This window comes from Lepisma saccharinum, chromosome 10, assembly GCF_977018435.1.
Source record: "Lepisma saccharinum chromosome 10, izLepSacc3.1, whole genome shotgun sequence".
In the NCBI taxonomy this organism is placed as follows: domain Eukaryota; kingdom Metazoa; phylum Arthropoda; class Insecta; order Zygentoma; family Lepismatidae; genus Lepisma; species Lepisma saccharinum.
In genome coordinates, this window is record NC_139238.1 from 38,723,265 (window position 1) to 38,741,567 (window position 18,303).

At 40.7% G+C, this 18,303-nt stretch overlaps 1 protein-coding gene across 1 annotated transcript in view; it reads left to right on the plus strand.

Annotated features, from left to right (window-relative positions):
• The window catches only part of LOC145994072 (26S proteasome non-ATPase regulatory subunit 1-like), a 241,049-nt gene that overhangs the window by 45,141 nt on the left and 177,605 nt on the right, over positions 1-18,303 (plus strand). The window contains exon 3 of the mRNA XM_083130158.1: positions 5,152-5,207. Within this exon, the coding sequence (XP_082986284.1) occupies positions 5,152-5,207 (56 nt within the window). The remainder of the gene's footprint in view (positions 1-5,151; positions 5,208-18,303) is intronic.

An 18,303-nucleotide genomic window follows, 5' to 3' on the forward strand; every position in this document is an offset into this window, starting at 1 on the left:
TATCTCATGGCGCCACTTTGCAGCCTCCGTCCAGCAGTACATTATTCATGTGATTCCCCCCCCCCCCACTAAGGTGTGTGTTTTTTTCGAGATACTTATATTTTTCATGATAAATGGACCACCCTTTACATGAGGTGCTTTTTTATCACCACTCGTAGTAAGATCTGCACCCCATTCGTGTTGCCTACGAGACGCAGGGGGTCGTTACGAGAGCTTCTTGCCCTTGAGCGAAGAGTTCAAACCAACCAAACCTCCATACCCTTTCCTCCGGCGCACCATGCCCCCCGCTGGTCCCTTTTCTTGGTCCGGCTAATTTGCTCTCTGATTAAATTATTCCCGTCCGCAAACCGCCAATTTGGGGATTTCTTTGTTACAAAGGAAAACGGCGACACTTGGACGGAAATTTTTGTCGTGCGTGGCCACTCGCGTCTCCACGGTCCTTCCAGCTGCCGGTTGCCATGGAAACCTGGGAGCAAAGAGATTGTTTCCATTTATTGAAACAGGGAACTTCGCGTCACGTAAGAAACTTTTGCCTCGTGCGACGGCGGGCCGCTGGTACTCAGCATCCCTGCGACAGCGGATCGCGCGTTTCAGGAGACCACAGGGTTGTAAAACACACATTGATGCTCTGTTTATCACAAGCCCCGTGCGACGTGCAGTGGCCAACTTGTTTCAAACTTTACTTGGGTTAAGCAAAATATAGATGGTAGAGACAAAATGTAGGGTGAAGAAGGTACGGTCTGCACGTTGCAACTTGCCGTGAAGGCACATGGATATTGGTCGTGGGCGTGGTGTGGTCAGATCCACGCTCCACCGTCCTTTATCCCACATCCTGAATTAGAATTTGTATTACATTTTTTTTGTTTATTTGGTGTTCTTTCTTTTATTACCTTAATTGCGACGATGGGAACGATTTATAATTAATTGAAATAATGAAAGAACACCCGCAAAGCTTCCTTTCCTCTGGATTTAACCCGTAACTCTTGGTCTCGATATCAACACTTTGTTCTGTTCACCTGGCAAGAGACAAACCTTGCGTCACAAGTGAATCATTATTTGTAATACATTTAGATTGCATATGATCTCCTTTGCAGTCGTTGTGTTTCTCGTTTATAGCACTTTCGATGTTTGACTTTTTGCTATTGACTCTCTTTGGCAAACAAGTGCTCAGCGTTTGCTCATAAAATCTTCTACTCTCCGTGCCATGATTTGACGACAATCTTATCCCCTACGCTATAGAAAACCTGGGTTATACATTTTGAGGTTTCGGAATCGGCGAAAAGAATGGCTGCTTCTGAAATGCCAGGCGTCTTTCCTTTCATTTAACAAAAGGATGATGCTCCGGCTCAGTTACCGAGTGCGTGATGTCCTTTCGATCTCGCCACTGAAGTTACCAGGTTCGAGTCTTGGCACAGTGTTCTGTGTAATTGTCTATTCGTCAGTTGCATCTAATCATCACACATCTCCATAGTCGCGATTAGTCAAAAGTGGCATATAGGCAACAATATAAAATACAAACACGTAGTGTGGAAAGGGGCTTCAGTAAGAGGCTCGCAATTGGTTATTGTCAAATGGCTTTCAGTGTGATTTATGCGGGGAAAGCAATGGAGCTGGGACGTCACGGAGAATACATTACTAGCTAAAATGCGTCCTACTAACCTGTGGGGAAAACGCATGGAAACAACCGATGAGTGGAAAATGTCAGGCGTCCAAAAACCGTGAAGTATTTTTCGTATTTTCCAGTGTTTCGGTTTGGAAGTGAATTTCGTTTTTATTTGGAGATACCCTCCATAAAATGCTTTTGTAGTTATTGTTGTTCAGCAGCGTTGAAGAAACTTCATTAACTTGGAAAACAACTGCAGTTGAACATTTAAAACTTGTTTTCTTTTAAACGACCACAGAGTGGCCGGGAAATGAATTTTAATATTCCCTGCAAAAAACTGGAAAACCAAAATGAGTGTGAACAGCGCTCGTGTGTTATTTTCTAATTGTAATTTTAATTCCAATGTAAATTTAAAGAACCCCCTTTGCATGTTAATGCTTGTGAGGCAAGGAGGCAGAGGAGGTCAGTTTTACCTAACCGTAAGAGCTTTCTTAATCTCCAGAATAGCTGTCCCTGGGGATACGCACTTCTTAGCCAAGATCCGTGGGAACGTCGCAGATGACTCTGGTAATATGTTAGGCGCTTTGGCCCAGGGCTAAATAGATCTTCTGCGCAATATTAATTAATCAGGGCGAAGGAGGAGGGGTGCGGTTTATATCCCGCGGGCCTTTGTAATAGAGGAGGTAATTGATCTTCTCCAGAAAACCCAGAGATCGCAGAAGTGGATTTTGGGGATTGGGGCACGTCTTGGGAGAGATTCTGCTTAACTATGCCTCCCTCGTCTTACTTGTTGCAGGCTCCTTTTCTTCGCACCCACGCGCGCTGTTGCTGGAATATGAACCGGACGGCTGAGCAGAGTGGTTAAGGAAAGTCGAGTTTTTTTTGTCATTGGTTTTTCTCCGCCAATGTAGGGCAGTACCGACCCGGTGCATTTAATCGGTCTTGGATTGAAATAAATATAAATTGTGGGTACTTCAGCTCTTAGGCTATTTTCTCCCGTCACATTATACGAGGCTGAATCACTTACCGTAACTAAAATCGACACCTGTCTCTGAGGACTGAAATCTCCTTATCTAGGTTAAAAGCTGAGGCTGTAAGGGAGCGCTCGACGCATATAAAGACAAACACAGCCCTAGAGAGGATTATACTGACTCTAGGTCCAGACGCCAGAGCCTCGTTGGCCTGCAACATTGCAGTTACTGCGGAGTACTACGTGGAAGTGAGGTTGACTTTCGGGTGCCTTCTGGGTAGGTGACCTATCCGTCACGCTCCTAACCCTTTAAAAAGTTTTCACTCTGCAAATGGCCTACATTTCATGTGTTATTCCTCTGATAGTTTCTAAACCATGTAGTGTCCGTTTGCCCCGCCATCATGTAATTGATATGATTATTTTGAGACAAACATTCATTATTTTAAAACTATATTCTATTATGTGTTTACTAAATGTTTACACCTTGTGTGCCAACCATTATTTTCATTTCGTCGTCGCCTTGTTCGATACCCGGTGGAGGCACATAATGGTTATGGTCCCTCTTTAAACTGTAGGTCTAATCCCGATTAGCCTTACTGTGCATAAAGTGGACTTAAAAACACCAAATCAATCAATCAATTATTTTCATTAAAAAGTTAGTTGTTTTTATAAGTGTGCTTAGGGTGTCCGTTTGCCCCGTCCTTATCCTATACTCTGCCTCGGTTATCTCTGGAGCAAGGCCGCGCATAGCGGCAGAGAAGAGGAGCAGAGCGAAGCACTACACGCTGCTACGAACGCTGGTAATTGCAGTCGTCGTCTCCCACCACGCAATCCCCTTTCCTCTCACGTGTTCGTTGGTGGAGCCGTGTCGCGTCACCACTTGCGCAGATACTTGTTATCGTTCGATTGCTCCAGAGATACACGGACAGGGTATGATTATAAACTTCTATTGTCATACCGTAGCGTTTCAGCCTCGCAGAGTTATGGGGATCGTTGCCCCGCATCTCCACCACGTAGCGTTCCAGCCTTTGGAACGCGGTGATCAAACCAGGGGGGGGGGGGGGTTGATCACCCCAAAAAATTTAACACTTGATGGTAGAGACGGCCCTAAAAGGGACAGGAGTGAATACCTAGCTTAGCATTAATGTAAACTCATGTTTTGATTTAAACACACTTCTGACTGAGCAAAGAGAATGGCAGGTTAAGGGGAAGTAAACTTACCCTGCTCGGTAAACGAATAAATCTATAGATCCAGCTGTTGCTCCTTCAGACGATTCCTGGTTTTGTTACCTTTTGCTGACCCTTCCTCACCTTGCTAAAGATAAGCGTCCTCGTTTCCCGTGAAAACTCCTTAATCTACAATATTCTGTCAAGTGTGACAGGATCTTTATTCGTTTACCGGACGGGGGGAATGTTATGATACGTTTAAGAGTTGTTGACTTCATGCTGAATAACCTTGTATAATGTAATTACTAGGGCTTGGAAGTTGAGGACAAATCATTTTTTCCCCCTAGTGTCCGAAGACGAGGCCCAACATAATATATGTTCATTTTGGGTCATTGTAGGCCAGAAAAAGGTGGGTTTTATTTGTTCTTTTTTGCCTTTTTCGGCGTTTTTTGGCTTATTGGTACTTTTAGTCTTTTTTTTTAGGTCTTAACGGCTTTTTTTTTTGGGAACTTCACCTTCTTTCGACTACGTTTTTAGTGCCCATTCTCAATACGAATCATCATCAGTTCATCACCTCTTAAACATCCTTTCCGTAGTAAAGAAATATATTTGAACCATCCCTGAAACGAGAGAAAAACATTTTTGGATGACTGAAGCAGGTACAAGGTCCTTGAACTGTAACTTGTCTGGAAAGTCGCACTGTAAGTGGCAACTTTCTCTTGTTTTGAACCTTTCAGTTTTTTCGCACTGTGTGTTCCATACCACCAGAATTTTTAATTTTTTTTATTCATTAAATATGTAATTAAAATGAAGTTATTAATTAATTTGGATCACATTTATACGTCCCTTTTTCCGTTTTTAGGTCCTTTAGAAAATAATTATTCCGTTGTTTATGTCTACGACCATGTGCACCGTAGCTACAAATATTTTTTTTAAGCTTTCTTCAGTTGGAAGACTGTGCAGTTGCTCATTCGTTTCCCCTTCAGAAACTAAAGCTTTGCGCGGATCACGCCAATTGGAAGTTACGGATTCTTTGTGTCGATAACTAAGTAACCTTACTCTCAAAACGTCCACGATCGTCCTATCCGATAAATGGCGTTCCATTACGAAGGTAAAAAAAAAAAAAAATTTGGTCGTCCTCCGGCATTAAGACGTCCAATACCCTCAGCAACGTAGGCGAGAGATCAAATTTCCCCGGCTTCCACATCCAGCGGAAATGGCTCGGAGAACTTATAGTAATGGTCGCTGCCTTTAACAAAGCCTAAGATCGAGAGGATACCTTCTTTTTTTCTTTTTGGACATTAGCTGACGCTATATGGTTGTAGATTACCATGAACGCAGCCAGCTAAAGACCTTCTCGCTAGGGAAAAGGACATTTCCGTCAAGGTAAATCTGTTCGGTGCTACCGGAGGGGCAAAATGACACTTCTGTGTGGAATCTTCCACGCATCTGCAGCGCGGTCAAAAGGTTGGCGTAAGTTTGATATCTTTTCCTTATCTTCAATTTTTTTTTCGGTGTCTTCATAGGGTTTGTAAAGATTTTCTCGACTTTTTTTTAGTGCTACTGGAGATGTTTTGCTGTGAGAGACAGGATAATTATTGTAAGCTTTTTACCCACTGTGGCATCCCGAATCGACGTGTGTTGAGAAGGTCCGATCATGTAACGACAAGTCCTTTGTACAGTGTCTCTCAAAAGTTTTAGGACAACGACATTTTAAACTAGGCAACCCAATTTACACAAGGCGTTGGTGGGTTGCGTGTAGAGTTAGGCTCAATTTCAGGGTTGCCACATGCACAATAGATATTTATAAAATACGCGAAAAAATAAAAACAAGTATTATTGTAAAAAATTAGGTTTTCTGGTATTTCATCGCTGATGAGTCTACAGAAAGGAAAAGAGGTGAGAGAAAACGAGAGGTGACAAAGGAGAGCAGAAAGAGAAAGCATAAAGAGAAGAGGAAAAGTAGAGGAGAGAAGAAAGAGAGGAGAGAAGAGGAGATTGGAAGAAGATTCTAGGAGAGATGAGGAAAATGGAGCAAAGAAGAGAAAAGAGGAGGAAAACGAGATGAGAGAAGAGGAGACGAGAAGAGGGGAGTGGAGAGTAGAGTAATGGAGAGAAAAAGAGAAGAATGAAAAGAAGAGTGAAGTGGAGTCGGAAATCTAAGACAGGAAAGGAGATACGAGGAGTGGGGATGAGTGGGATGGAGATAAGATGCAAGAAAAGTAGGGAAGACGATATGAGATAAAAGCAGAGCAGAAGGAGGGGAGAGAAGAAGGAGAACAGAAGAACAGAAGGGACTGAAGAGAAGAGGTAGTTTCAGAAAATATCGTCTCAGCGTCAAGAATTGATGCATTGGTTAAATTATCGACATGAAACATTCAATAACATTTTGAAATGTATTGGAGAATGTATTAGATCGGTTCGAAATGCCTTTTGGGTTCTTTCAGAGCAAGATAAAATCTTCCATGTAAGATCTTTGATTTTACCTGCGATTATACCACTAAAAACATGAATGTAATTTTAATATTTATAAGAATTCTCCAATTTTTGTCCACTTCTCCGTTGAAATGGAGATTTTGTAATTTAATATTTCCCCTTCCTCCCATCGTTAATTCCAAACTGAATCATTCCGTTTCACACGGACAATGAACACAATGGTATAAGTCTAAAACTTACGAAAATATTCTGCCACTGGAAGGGTTTGAACCTACGACCATTAGATTGACTGTCCTGAACGGTAAACACTACCCCACAAGCCTTCGCTCCTGAAAGTAAGTAGAAGGAACTGACCAATGTGAAATGTAGATGCAACTCTCCTCCTACATGTAATGTGCAAACAATACTTGTTTGTAACAAAGAAAACGAAGGTACTACGACTCGGCGAAAACATTTAATGGAGAATTGCACATGACGGAAACTTTTCATTCGATATTTGCGGAGGTATCCTTCCATTGAACTCGAATGTTAAAAGGGGTAAAATTAGTATGTAATGAATTGCCACAAATATAAATAGTTATTTCATTAATATTTGTCAATGTCTTTGAAGCAGTACACAATTATCGTTAGAGTATCATAATTCATGATCTTATACATGAAAATATCCCTTTGAACGTGTGTCAATACATTTGTTTGTTTATTTTTTTTATAAATTCCATATGCAGAAGAATATAGCCACTATACACTACTATTACAAATGATGTTACCATGCTCTTGTTTGATAGAAGGGGATTTAAAAAAAAGAAAGAAAAGAATACCTTCTAATGAGGATCGAACCTGGGACCGTAATCAATGCTTTCAAGAACTCTAACCAATACACTACGCCCTTTGTTTCCTTTGGAGCAACAGTTCTTAATTATTCTCTCGCGTCAATATTGTAAACGTTATCCTGCAAAAAGATGTTTAACACTCTGATATAGCTCTGTACTTCTAGAATTACTCTATACACATGCATTTGAAATTTAACTCTGAATTTATTTCTTCGTTGTTAGTATATCTAAGCTTGTGAATATATTTTATTTGTATTTTTATAACGGTTACATGAACATCTACGAAATAGTTCCTTATAATAACCTCCGGTTGACTAAGTTGCCAATATAAACAAATGGAATACAGATTGTCTTCGAGCTTACATTGTTAAAAAGGAGCGGATACTCATATTACTATCCCGATACTTATTCAATAAGGTTTCTTGTTTGTCAGACATTATCACTTAAACTATTTCATGTTGAGCTCGTGCCCAACTTGAAATCTATCATTCTTCAGATTCTCTTTAAAATTTGACTCTGGTTACTTGTAACTTGCTGGCTGCAGACACTGCATCGACAGTGGTTTGCGATAAGAAGCGGCCTTGAATAGCGTGAGTCACTTTGAACGCGAGTAAGCTACGATACCAAGCTTGTCTGCCTTTGAAAACCAAATCATTTTTTCCACCGTTTCCGAACGCGATTGCTATTGTAGAAGTATATATTCTCTCAAAAGAGCAAGAAAGGAAATTCGACCAATGTTCTCCCGTCGTTTAAAACCAAATATTATCTATTAAACGAAAAGTTCACGATTGTCACTAAACCTATCTGAGCATAAGGTGGATGTAAACAATAAATTTAATAGAAAGATTCTCCAAAATTTCTCTCGCACTGTCTACGCCAGGCCAGTACCCAGGTGGGGGGGTTGCATGGGGTCCATGCCCCCTAGAACCCTGAAATAATTAAATGTGAACCTATCAGTAACTACGAAAATAACATCGTCGATTTTAGAAATGTGTAAAAATTTCAATTTTGTTCTTACATAAATGAATCTGTTTCTTGCGCAAAAGTCTTCAGGCTGCAATATTGGATGGTTTTAGTTTTTTAATGCAAGGCTAGGAAACGTCCGATTTACCGATTTAGTCAGGACAGTGTGTTACTTTCAATCCCTGTCCCGACTTTTTCGAACTGCAATCGTGATGCGAGATGACTCTATTATTGTTTTTTCTTAACTCACAATTAGACATGTTCTTTATTGTAATAATAATTCCTAGTACGCAACATTTAATTTATAAATATATTATTTTCTAAACATAGAATTATCATGACTTTTCAATGTTGCTTGCACTATTTGAACTATTTTGTAATATCTCTCTCTCTCTCTCTCTCTCTCTCTCTCTCTCTCTCTCTCTCTTATATATATATAAATTTGGGTCTGGCCCCTTCCTCAAATAAATCCTGCGTACGGGCCTGGTCTACGCCAATGACAGAAATGCAACCAATATTTTTATTTATTTTTAACCCAATTAAAGGAATGTGGAAGAATTTAAAAGAAATAAGAAAGGGCGGAACGACTGTTGCTCTACTTTAAAAATTGTTGTTCTTCCAGGAAGAAAAATAAGAAGGATTTCCTCCAACACCTTAACACAGTGTCCCACGAGTCTCTCTTGATGAATACTGTCAAATGTGAAGTGATTTTATGAATAAAATTTTGCGCCTGTTTACGTCTAACGTTGCGCAGATTTGGTAGTTCGCAAACGGTGTAATTATTTCGTGTTACCTTACGCAAAGATCAAATACATTTCATAAGACTGTTCTGAACACGAGACTTGCGTCAGTAAACAAGCATTTCGTCTGTTGTAGTATCACAGGAAAAGAATATCGTCCTGCAATGTTCAAGCCTCTAGATATTTTCCATTAATAATGTCTAATCACAATAACAAATTTGAAGAAATAACTCGCATTTTCACAACTACGTACCAAAATTCTCGTTTTTCTTCATCACTTCGAAAATAATTTCTCGAAGATATCTGCTATACTACAAGAAAGCAATCCAAAATTAAAGTAAAAGTTCAACTACACGTATACCCAACGATATTTACAATATTGGAGGGACAGAATATTTAAAAATTGTTGTTTCAATCGAAGGTAAGGGCGTGGTGTAGTGGTTAGAGTTCTCGGTTGGACTGCTCGAGATCCCAGGTTCGATCCTCGTTAGAAGGTTTTCTTTTTTTTAATTCTCCTTTTATTATAAACAAAAGCATGGTAACATTATTTGTAATAGCAGTGTATAGTGGCTACATTGTTCTGCATATGGAATTTATAAAAAAATAAACAAATACATGAATTGACACACGTTCAAAGGGATATTTTCATGTATAAGATCGTGAATTATGATACTCTAACGATAATTGTGTACTGCTTCAAAGACATTGACAAATATTAATGAAATAACTATTTATATTTGTGGCAATTCATTACATACTAATTTTACCCCTTTTAACATTCGAGTTCAATGGAAGGATACCTCCGCAAATATCGAATGAAAAGTTTCCGTCATGTGCAATTCTCCATTAAATGTTTTCGCCGAGTCGTAGTACCTTCGTTTTCTTTGTTACAAACAAGTATTGTTTGCACATTACATGTAGGAGGAGAGTTGCATCTACATTTCACATTGGTCAGTTCCTTCTACTTACTTTCAGGAGCGAAGGCTTGTGGGGTAGTGTTTACCGTTCAGGACAGTCAATCTAATGGTCGTAGGTTCAAACCCTTCCAGTGGCAGAATATTTTCGTAAGTTTTAGACTTATACCATTGTGTTCATTGTCCGTGTGAAACGGAATGATTCAGTTTGGAATTAACGATGGGGGGAAGGGGAAATATTAAATTACAAAATCTCCATTTCAACGGAGAAGTGGACAAAAATTGGAGAATTCTTATAAATATTAAAATTACATTCATGTTTTTAGTGGTATAATCGCAGGTAAAATCAAAGATCTTACATGGAAGATTTTATCTTGCTCTGAAAGAACCCAAAAGGCATTTCGAACCGATCTAATACATTCTCCAATACATTTCAAAATGTTATTGAATGTTTCATGTCGATAATTTAACCAATGCATCAATTCTTGACGCTGAGACGATATTTTCTGAAACTACCTCTTCTCTTCAGTCCCTTCTGTTCTTCTGTTCTCCTTCTTCTCTCCCCTCCTTCTGCTCTGCTTTTATCTCATATCGTCTTCCCTACTTTTCTTGCATCTTATCTCCATCCCACTCATCCCCACTCCTCGTATCTCCTTTCCTGTCTTAGATTTCCGACTCCACTTCACTCTTCTTTTCATTCTTCTCTTTTTCTCTCCATTACTCTACTCTCCACTCCCCTCTTCTCGTCTCCTCTTCTCTCATCTCGTTTTCCTCCTCTTTTCTCTTCTTTGCTCCATTTTCCTCATCTCTCCTAGAATCTTCTTCCAATCTCCTCTTCTCTCCTCTCTTTCTTCTCTCCTCTACTTTTCCTCTTCTCTTTATGCTTTCTCTTTCTGCTCTCCTTTGTCACCTCTCGTTTTCTCTCACCTCTTTTCCTTTCTGTAGACTCATCAGCGATGAAATACCAGAAAACCTAATTTTTTACAATAATACTTGTTTTTATTTTTTCGCGTATTTTATAAATATCTATTGTGCATGTGGCAACCCTGAAATTGAGCCTAACTCTACACGCAACCCACCAACGCCTTGTGTAAATTGGGTTGCCTAGTTTAAAATGTCGTTGTCCTAAAACTTTTGAGAGACACTGTACATGTAGTGGTCCGAGAAGGCTCGTCCAATAAGCGCGTAAGAGGGGAAGTGAGTGCATGGAGGAGAAAACGTGGCTGCAGCTACAATCCGTATGCAGCAGCTCGCACTGCTTTTTTCCTCCTACTTGCTTTCTCCCCTTTTCTACCGTTATTCCCGGCATTGCTTTACAGGCTCCGTGGCCAGTGTGGCTGGGTGCAAGAAAATCAGTTACCTGTATGTTGTTTTTACTATTGAGACCGAGGCCAACAAACTTTTTGAGTAGATATATCTTTCAATGCGTACTGATTTTGTGCACCTGTATTCCTTTTAACGTATGTAATATACCTTATGTTTCAATCCTGTTGATTATCGTCATTAGCAGTTCAGGCCTACCTCCGTGGCGAAGTGGTTAGCACATCACACAGCGACGCCAGGTATCACTGGTTCGAATCCCGGCTGGGCAAGGATGTGCTTTGTGAATGTCCCTTAATTATATCATTACTCATCATCAGGTATAGAAGAATGCAAGAGCGCCATGGCGGCTAAAAATTTAACATATCGTGTTCGCTTAAGGAAATTTCCATTACAGTTTTTTTGAGTAACGAGAACAATTTTTTTTTTTTTTATATATTTGTGGGTTTTGTATATCACGCGTATCATTATACCAGAATAATAAATATGTAATTTTCAATTTTTCACTGTAGGTAGCCGATTTTTTCAATCTTGCAGCCATATGGTGAGTCGGCCACATATTGGAATGTATAGTACAGTTCATGGTGTTACGAAGGCACTCCGGCGCAATAATTAATTACTATTAATCCAGTCTGGAATTAATTAATAAATTATTTTTTTTAGGATCACATTTCATAGATTAACTTAGTTAGATTATTGGCCTTCTTGGCACTTATTTGGGGAAAACGACCGTCTCCTGAGGAAAGGCACTGGCGTCTAAATTATTTTTAGTTGTGTCTACCCCTGCTCGTGCTGAACTTCGTGATTAGCCAAAAGTGGCAGACAAGCGAAGTAAGGTAAACCAAACCAGTAAATCATTTTTTTATATATCAACCAATAAACCGGAGATATGCCAATGTTCTGTCAGCACTCACGGAGCATTCGCGGTTCCACAGTAAATGCACCTGCAGCTGGTTTACAGTGCGTTATGGCACATGCTTGCACTTGGCGCGGTTAAGTAAGTCTTTTAAGAATTGCAATAGATAGCATCACCTTCCCTGGCGACACAGATATTTGGAAACTATAGAAACTTTCCAGCCTTGAAAGTGAGCAACTAGCACCGTAAAACGATTTTTACGGCAGCGTCGAGCTTTTTGGAGCGATTCCAGACGGAATATCACTCCATAAATCTCTATGACGAACAGGGTCCGCTTCGAATGGATCTTCTCAGAAGAACAACCTCTTCTGGAACGGTAGAGTGCCGAAAGCCTGATGAGAAGAATAGAGCGAAAGTAACATCGTTTCCCGCCCCCCCCTCGTACCCGCATGAATTTCTTATAACTATGTGCCCGGAACGCTGGAATGGAACTGGATGAGCTACGGAAATGCGAGTCTTGATTCCGGAAACGAGAAAGTGAAGCCGTCCTTATCTATATCTGGATCACTCCGAGAGATGAAAAGGTGACAGCGATTGTTTTTTGTTGTCTTTGGGTTACTGGAGGAAATTTGCAGACGTGGAACATTTCCGGATATGTAGTTTGCTTTTTTTGGAGGTGGTCTTAAGCAATGCATGAAGCACGATCGCATTTCCTACCCAAGTATTCCACCTGTCCCTAACCTAGGCAAAGGCCAAATCTTGGTGACGCGTGGTGCTCGCATCGAATCCGATAGCCGCAGTTTTCTGACTTCCGAGACTGTAGCCCGCTCACTATATTGGGACCGCAGAGCAAGCGTAGAACCGCGCGTTCTGTGAACCGTGCTCGCGCGTGGAGGGGAGGGGTAGAGTGGAATTGGCCTCCTTGTGGCCAGATTTGAACGGATGGAGGGGAAGATGCGGGAAGGCTTCTGGCTGCAGGTTCTTTTCTTTCAGGTCGCTCTATATTCCTTCTTTTCAAGTGACTCGCCAACTACTCTGCGATGTCGTGCACTCAGTGTAAAAATTTTAGCGAGAAGTGAAGGCTACGATTACTTGGTAGGGCCTCCCCCATGGCGTGGTGGTATCGTCGTCGCAATGTAACCAAGGGATCCCGGAATCGATACCTGGTGGAGGCACGTAATGGTTCGAATCCTACTTCAAACTGTAGGACCAGTCCCTATTAGCCGTACTGTGCAAGAAGTGGACTTTTAAAAAAAGTAAAAAAAGAGTTTATCAGTTGGTATAGCAATGGCACGGTATGCAAGAAACCCGGGTTCGAGTCGTAATCGTGCCAGCGCTAAAATTTCTGCATAGATTCTCAACAGTCTTTCCGATACTGGGTCGAAATTTCTGTTGAGCTCTCACCTGGGAACTCGACCGGTAATACTTGCTACCCGGAAGCTCACACTCCGTACAGATAAGCCCGGTGTTGACTATAATTCGGGATTCCCACTGACCGGGAAATTAAAAAAACCTCAGTTTAATTTAGTGTACGGAGTTAGTATTATAGTATATACTTATACATGTGTGAATGTAAGCTCACATTAATAATGGAATAGATTGTTTGATACGCACGTCTCATTGTGTTCTTCGCTACTCGTAGTTGGTTCTTGAAGTGCGCTAGTAGAAAAACATGCTTACGCTACTAATATGCACGCGTTACCTTTGTAAGAAGTCAACCAGAAAGGTACACACTTGTGTACTAAAGAGCGCCATATGTGCTGCTCGGATTAAATGTGCTCTGCGTACAGGAATTATTGAGCAATGAAAGCCGGAACTCGTTATACTGTCGTGCCTGTGTAATACGAACTCCACTGCATCATGATTGTCCGCAACGTGTTCGCACTGATCCAGAACCATTACGCAAATTCGGTTAGCCTTCGGCCACTGTCGTGAGTATTCGGGATTGTTCGGTAGCAGTTCCTGTGCATCTTTCATAATTTACCCTTGGTTAGGGGCCAGCTCCGTGTGCGCTTTAAGTTGTTCCTTCAGCCATTGAGTGGTTGGTTATTTGTACACAGGTACGTCGAATGTATTCTGTTTTTGGCAAAGGGGGGGGGGGGGATGTTGAAACGCTCAGAATTTGTCTAGGAACAAATCGTCGATGATTATTCCGATTATTCCTAAACAAAAAAATTGTGTCCTTCACGAAAGTTGTTTGAGTTTATTGTTAAATTCGCTTTATGCACAAAAAGGCTAATCGGTACTTGACCTACAGTTTAAAGTGAGATTGGAACCACTACGTGCCTCCACCGAGTTATTGAATGCGGGACCCCTTGATTACACGAAAGTTCACAAAGAGTTAAGCATACAAAAGCCGCACCGAAAGGACTGTGGTTCTGAAAATAAAATAGAAAAAATCAGCTAAATATGAACGTCGTTTAATGATAGAAACTTTGATTTTGATGTAGTTAATTGAACGTCGCTTTTCTTCAAATGTTGGTTAATCGCAACAATGAATAATGGAGATGGATGAAGGAACAATTACGACGCAACCACAACCCCCGCAAGACAATTACACTAGCTATGGGTGCAAACGCCAGAGCTCGTTAGCCTACAAAAATGCAACCCTGAGTGTACTTCGTGGAACAGAGGTTGCCATCTGAGTGCCTTCGGAGAAGTTCACGTACTACAACCCAGATAGAAACCTGCAAGAACCAGTTTTGGGTGATTTTTATTAGCAATATACTCGAAACTCTCGTGGGAACCACATGACCTTGACATTTGGAAAATGTTTCTCAAAAACCACGGGAACTATGCTTGAAATGCAACTTTGTGTTAAAAATATAATCACACCAACCTGCTCGTATCGCATTAGAAGCAAGAACAACATGGGCAGTTAGCCCACGGCGGTCTTGGCAGAATGGACGTGTGTGGAGTCAGAGAACTCTTCTTTTTATCCCCGTATGTGTAAATGTACGTCTGTAGGAGGGGAACACAGACTCGTGATAACCGCTTCTGGCATTATTTCTCTCTTTGTGAAAAAAGTTTTATTTTCGTAGCGCGGGCGTAATTTAAAATGGAACTACTACCTGCAGATGAATTATAAAGTAGGATTTTTTTTTTCGTTGTATATAAAGTAGCGCCAATTAGAGGCAATTCGGCTCTTTCACTCCCGTAACGATCGGGACGCTCCCCCCCACGCAGCTTGTCCATAAAGCTCCTCATTACTCTAAACATTTGGAATTTCTTTCCTTGTGAATGTTTCGACGCCATGTTTGTCATGCAAAATTAAGGGTAGGAAACATTTTTCTTGGGACCGCTTCGACCAGGGAATGGGGCTGTCGTCTGCGAGCCGTTTTTGCCCAACGTATGTTTCGTGCAAACATGCCAACTGATGGTGCTGTTGCAGGAGTCCTGTGAACAGTGTTGCCACAATCTGTAAGCACAATTTCCCTTTCCAAGGGGTAAAATTTCCCTTTTTCGCCCATTTTTTTCCTTCATCTAAAGAATTATTATTATTAATACTAATAATAATTAAATATTATCGTTGACCCATGTTCGTATGTATGTATAAAATGTTAATCAATTTAACTTTTAAATGCTTCGAAGCCAGGGGTACCGGGTTCGAATCCCGGGCTGGACATGGCTGTTTGTGAGTGTCCATTCATAAATTTCATCATATCATTACTCATCCCCATCTTTGCAATTAGCCAAAAGTGGCAGAAAAGCGAAGTAAAATAAACCAAATCAATAAACAATAAAATCAATAACTTTTAAATGTTTTTTTGGAAGATTTAAATTTTATTTCTAAACCAAGCTAAATTTTTTGTTTTGAGAGGAAAGCTAGAACTATGTTATAGTTGGCAACTGAAGATTTTCATCAGTAAAAAGCAAAACACACAAACAGAGTTTGGATTTAGGGAGGCCAATGCCCCTTGTCTTCATCACACCATCAGAAGAAAATTAAAAATATTCTGCACAAAATGCTGTTCTAGTAAGGCGCACATATGAAGAGTTTGTGTGGAAAATCACATTTTTGCCTCCCCATAAAAATGTTAAGTTCGGCGCATGGATATACGCGTTTTATTAAAAAAGATATATAGTACATACCTGAGCAAATGTTCTATTTTGTTAAATTTCACATATTAGGTGGAAACTTCTAAAACACAGCAAGTTTTTTATTAAAATTTAATCCATTGTTGATCACTTCTTGCCACTCTGCACGGAATTTTTTAACTTGTTTCCGCGGTGTTTTTTCATCTTCCGATAATTCTCCACGACGTTTTCTAATATATTCTGGAGTTGCATATGGTTTCCTTTGCTTCCCTTGTTCTCCCGTCGTCCAAGACGGGCACAGCCTTCCACCAAACACTCGCACACGACGAATAACCCACCCGGTGTCCAATGAAGACTGAAGTAAAGATAGGTTTGCGACAAAGATAACTTTATGGTTTGCACGTGTAGTGTTTGAGGCAAAATTCAGAGAACCGCGGAAAGCTTAAATAAACAATACCCTCGGACTCCCACTCCCATAAGGGCGAATGGCCAAAGACCTCCGGCCCCAAACGGTAGCCAGATGTGGGTCAACCCAAATTCCACCCTTCCTCTCAGAACAAAGTATACGACAAAATAAAAAATAATAATAAGTTCTCATTTTCAAAACTGGAATCTGTTATAATGTTTAATATAATTAATGTTTAGTCTGTCTTAAAATTTCCCTGAAAATTCGCTATTTTTCATCGAATTTCCCTTTTCCCATTTCACTTAAAATTAGCTCCAAATTTCCATTCATGTGGCAACACTGCCTGTGAAGGGCGCAAAAAATCATATTCCTTAGCTGTTCAAGCATTTAGAGGGCAGATTCTTTTTCCCTTGCCATCTGACATACCTGTGTCTGTTACCCTCGCAGTGAATGTTGCAACCACATGTTCAAATACTCGCCGTAAAGGAAAAGGTGAGCTCTGGATGGCTGAGAACAGTGCACGTGGTGGATCCAGCTCTCCTCTCTTGGTGGGTGATGAACTCACGTAATGGCAAGGTCTTTGCAGCAGACGACAGACCATCGAGTGCCGGGAGCGGTACAAATATATCTTCTGAGGTATAACCGCTGTATAGACTCCTCTCTTGAATGACCTTGATTGATTGATTTTGTTTTATTTTATTTCGCTTTTCTGCCACTTTTGACCAATCGATACGATGAGGATGATATGATGAAATCAGTGAATGGGCACACAGAGAACATCCATGCCTAGGCCGGAATTCGAACCCGGGACCACTGGCGTCGTAGCGCGAAATGCTAACCACTCCGCCACGGAGATCGACTCATGGATGACCTTCCTGTCTCATTCTCGTCCCGGGTTGCATTTGACCGTCGCTTTATCGTCTCTGTTTCGTCGTCTGAAAATTATATCGAATCCAAAAAGGACGTCTACAAAATACTTAATACTATGCACGTTGTTTAATATGCAAGAAACCTATCTTGTAATTCGTTATAGAAACGTTATTTCACGATACAATTTGTGAAACATGTAATCGTTCCAAGATAAAACTCGCAAAGCGAGAAAACCCTTGTCTACTTCGAAGATTCATTCTGTTGAGAAAATATCCTGGATCTCTTTAACTTCTAAATTTTCCCAGAATTATGAACATTGCCACCCACACCGGTTCTTGGCATTCTTGTGAACTATCCGCTCTCTTTAGTATTTAGTTGCCGATTTCACTCCAAAGTCTTTCAAGAGATTGGCAATTGCTTCTTGAGAGACTGCGCTGAATATTTCGAAAAACCATCATGGTTTCCCGTATTCTGAAAAAAATGTAGGTGCTGGAATTACTTCTAAAGCATAGCTACGTAGGTGAGTAAGCCTATTTTCTATCAAAGAGATCAAGACAAAAGCTAAAGCAAGCCGCACTATGCTTTAGATGGAATTTCAAACAGATATATTTTTTTAGAATTTGAAAGGTGGGGATTTTCGAAACTACTTTTTCGTATCAGGCCATAGATCCAGCACTGTCGTTTCTTTCATGGGTTCAATAACTAGCATGCGTGAGGATGGTATCCCCCAGCTAGAAAAATGTTCGTAAAGCATCCCCCCCCCCCCCGTTGACACATTCTTAAACCATAGGAGCATCCCCTCAGTTAATCTCAAGTCTCGACCAATCATTCACCCAGCCAACATTTTCCACTTAATCGTCTGTTAATTGCTCTACAATTCCAGACGTATAAACAAACACGTGAAACACACACACATACTGTTAAATGTCTACATAACTAGTTCCATGTTGATTCTCGTTTCCATGGTCACTTTGTCACAGATCAAAAGTACAGATGGTTCACCTAGACATTAAATTTCACGTCACTGGAAGCGCTTCAATTCTTTGATCGAAATCCGCCATATTGTAAAATGTGTTCCTTACGATATCCGGAACTATGGCCGCGTCCGAATCGGCAGCAGATGTCACCTAGATCACCGTACCATCCGGGAACTCAGCCAACCTCCGTTGTCCGAATTGGCGGCAGACGTG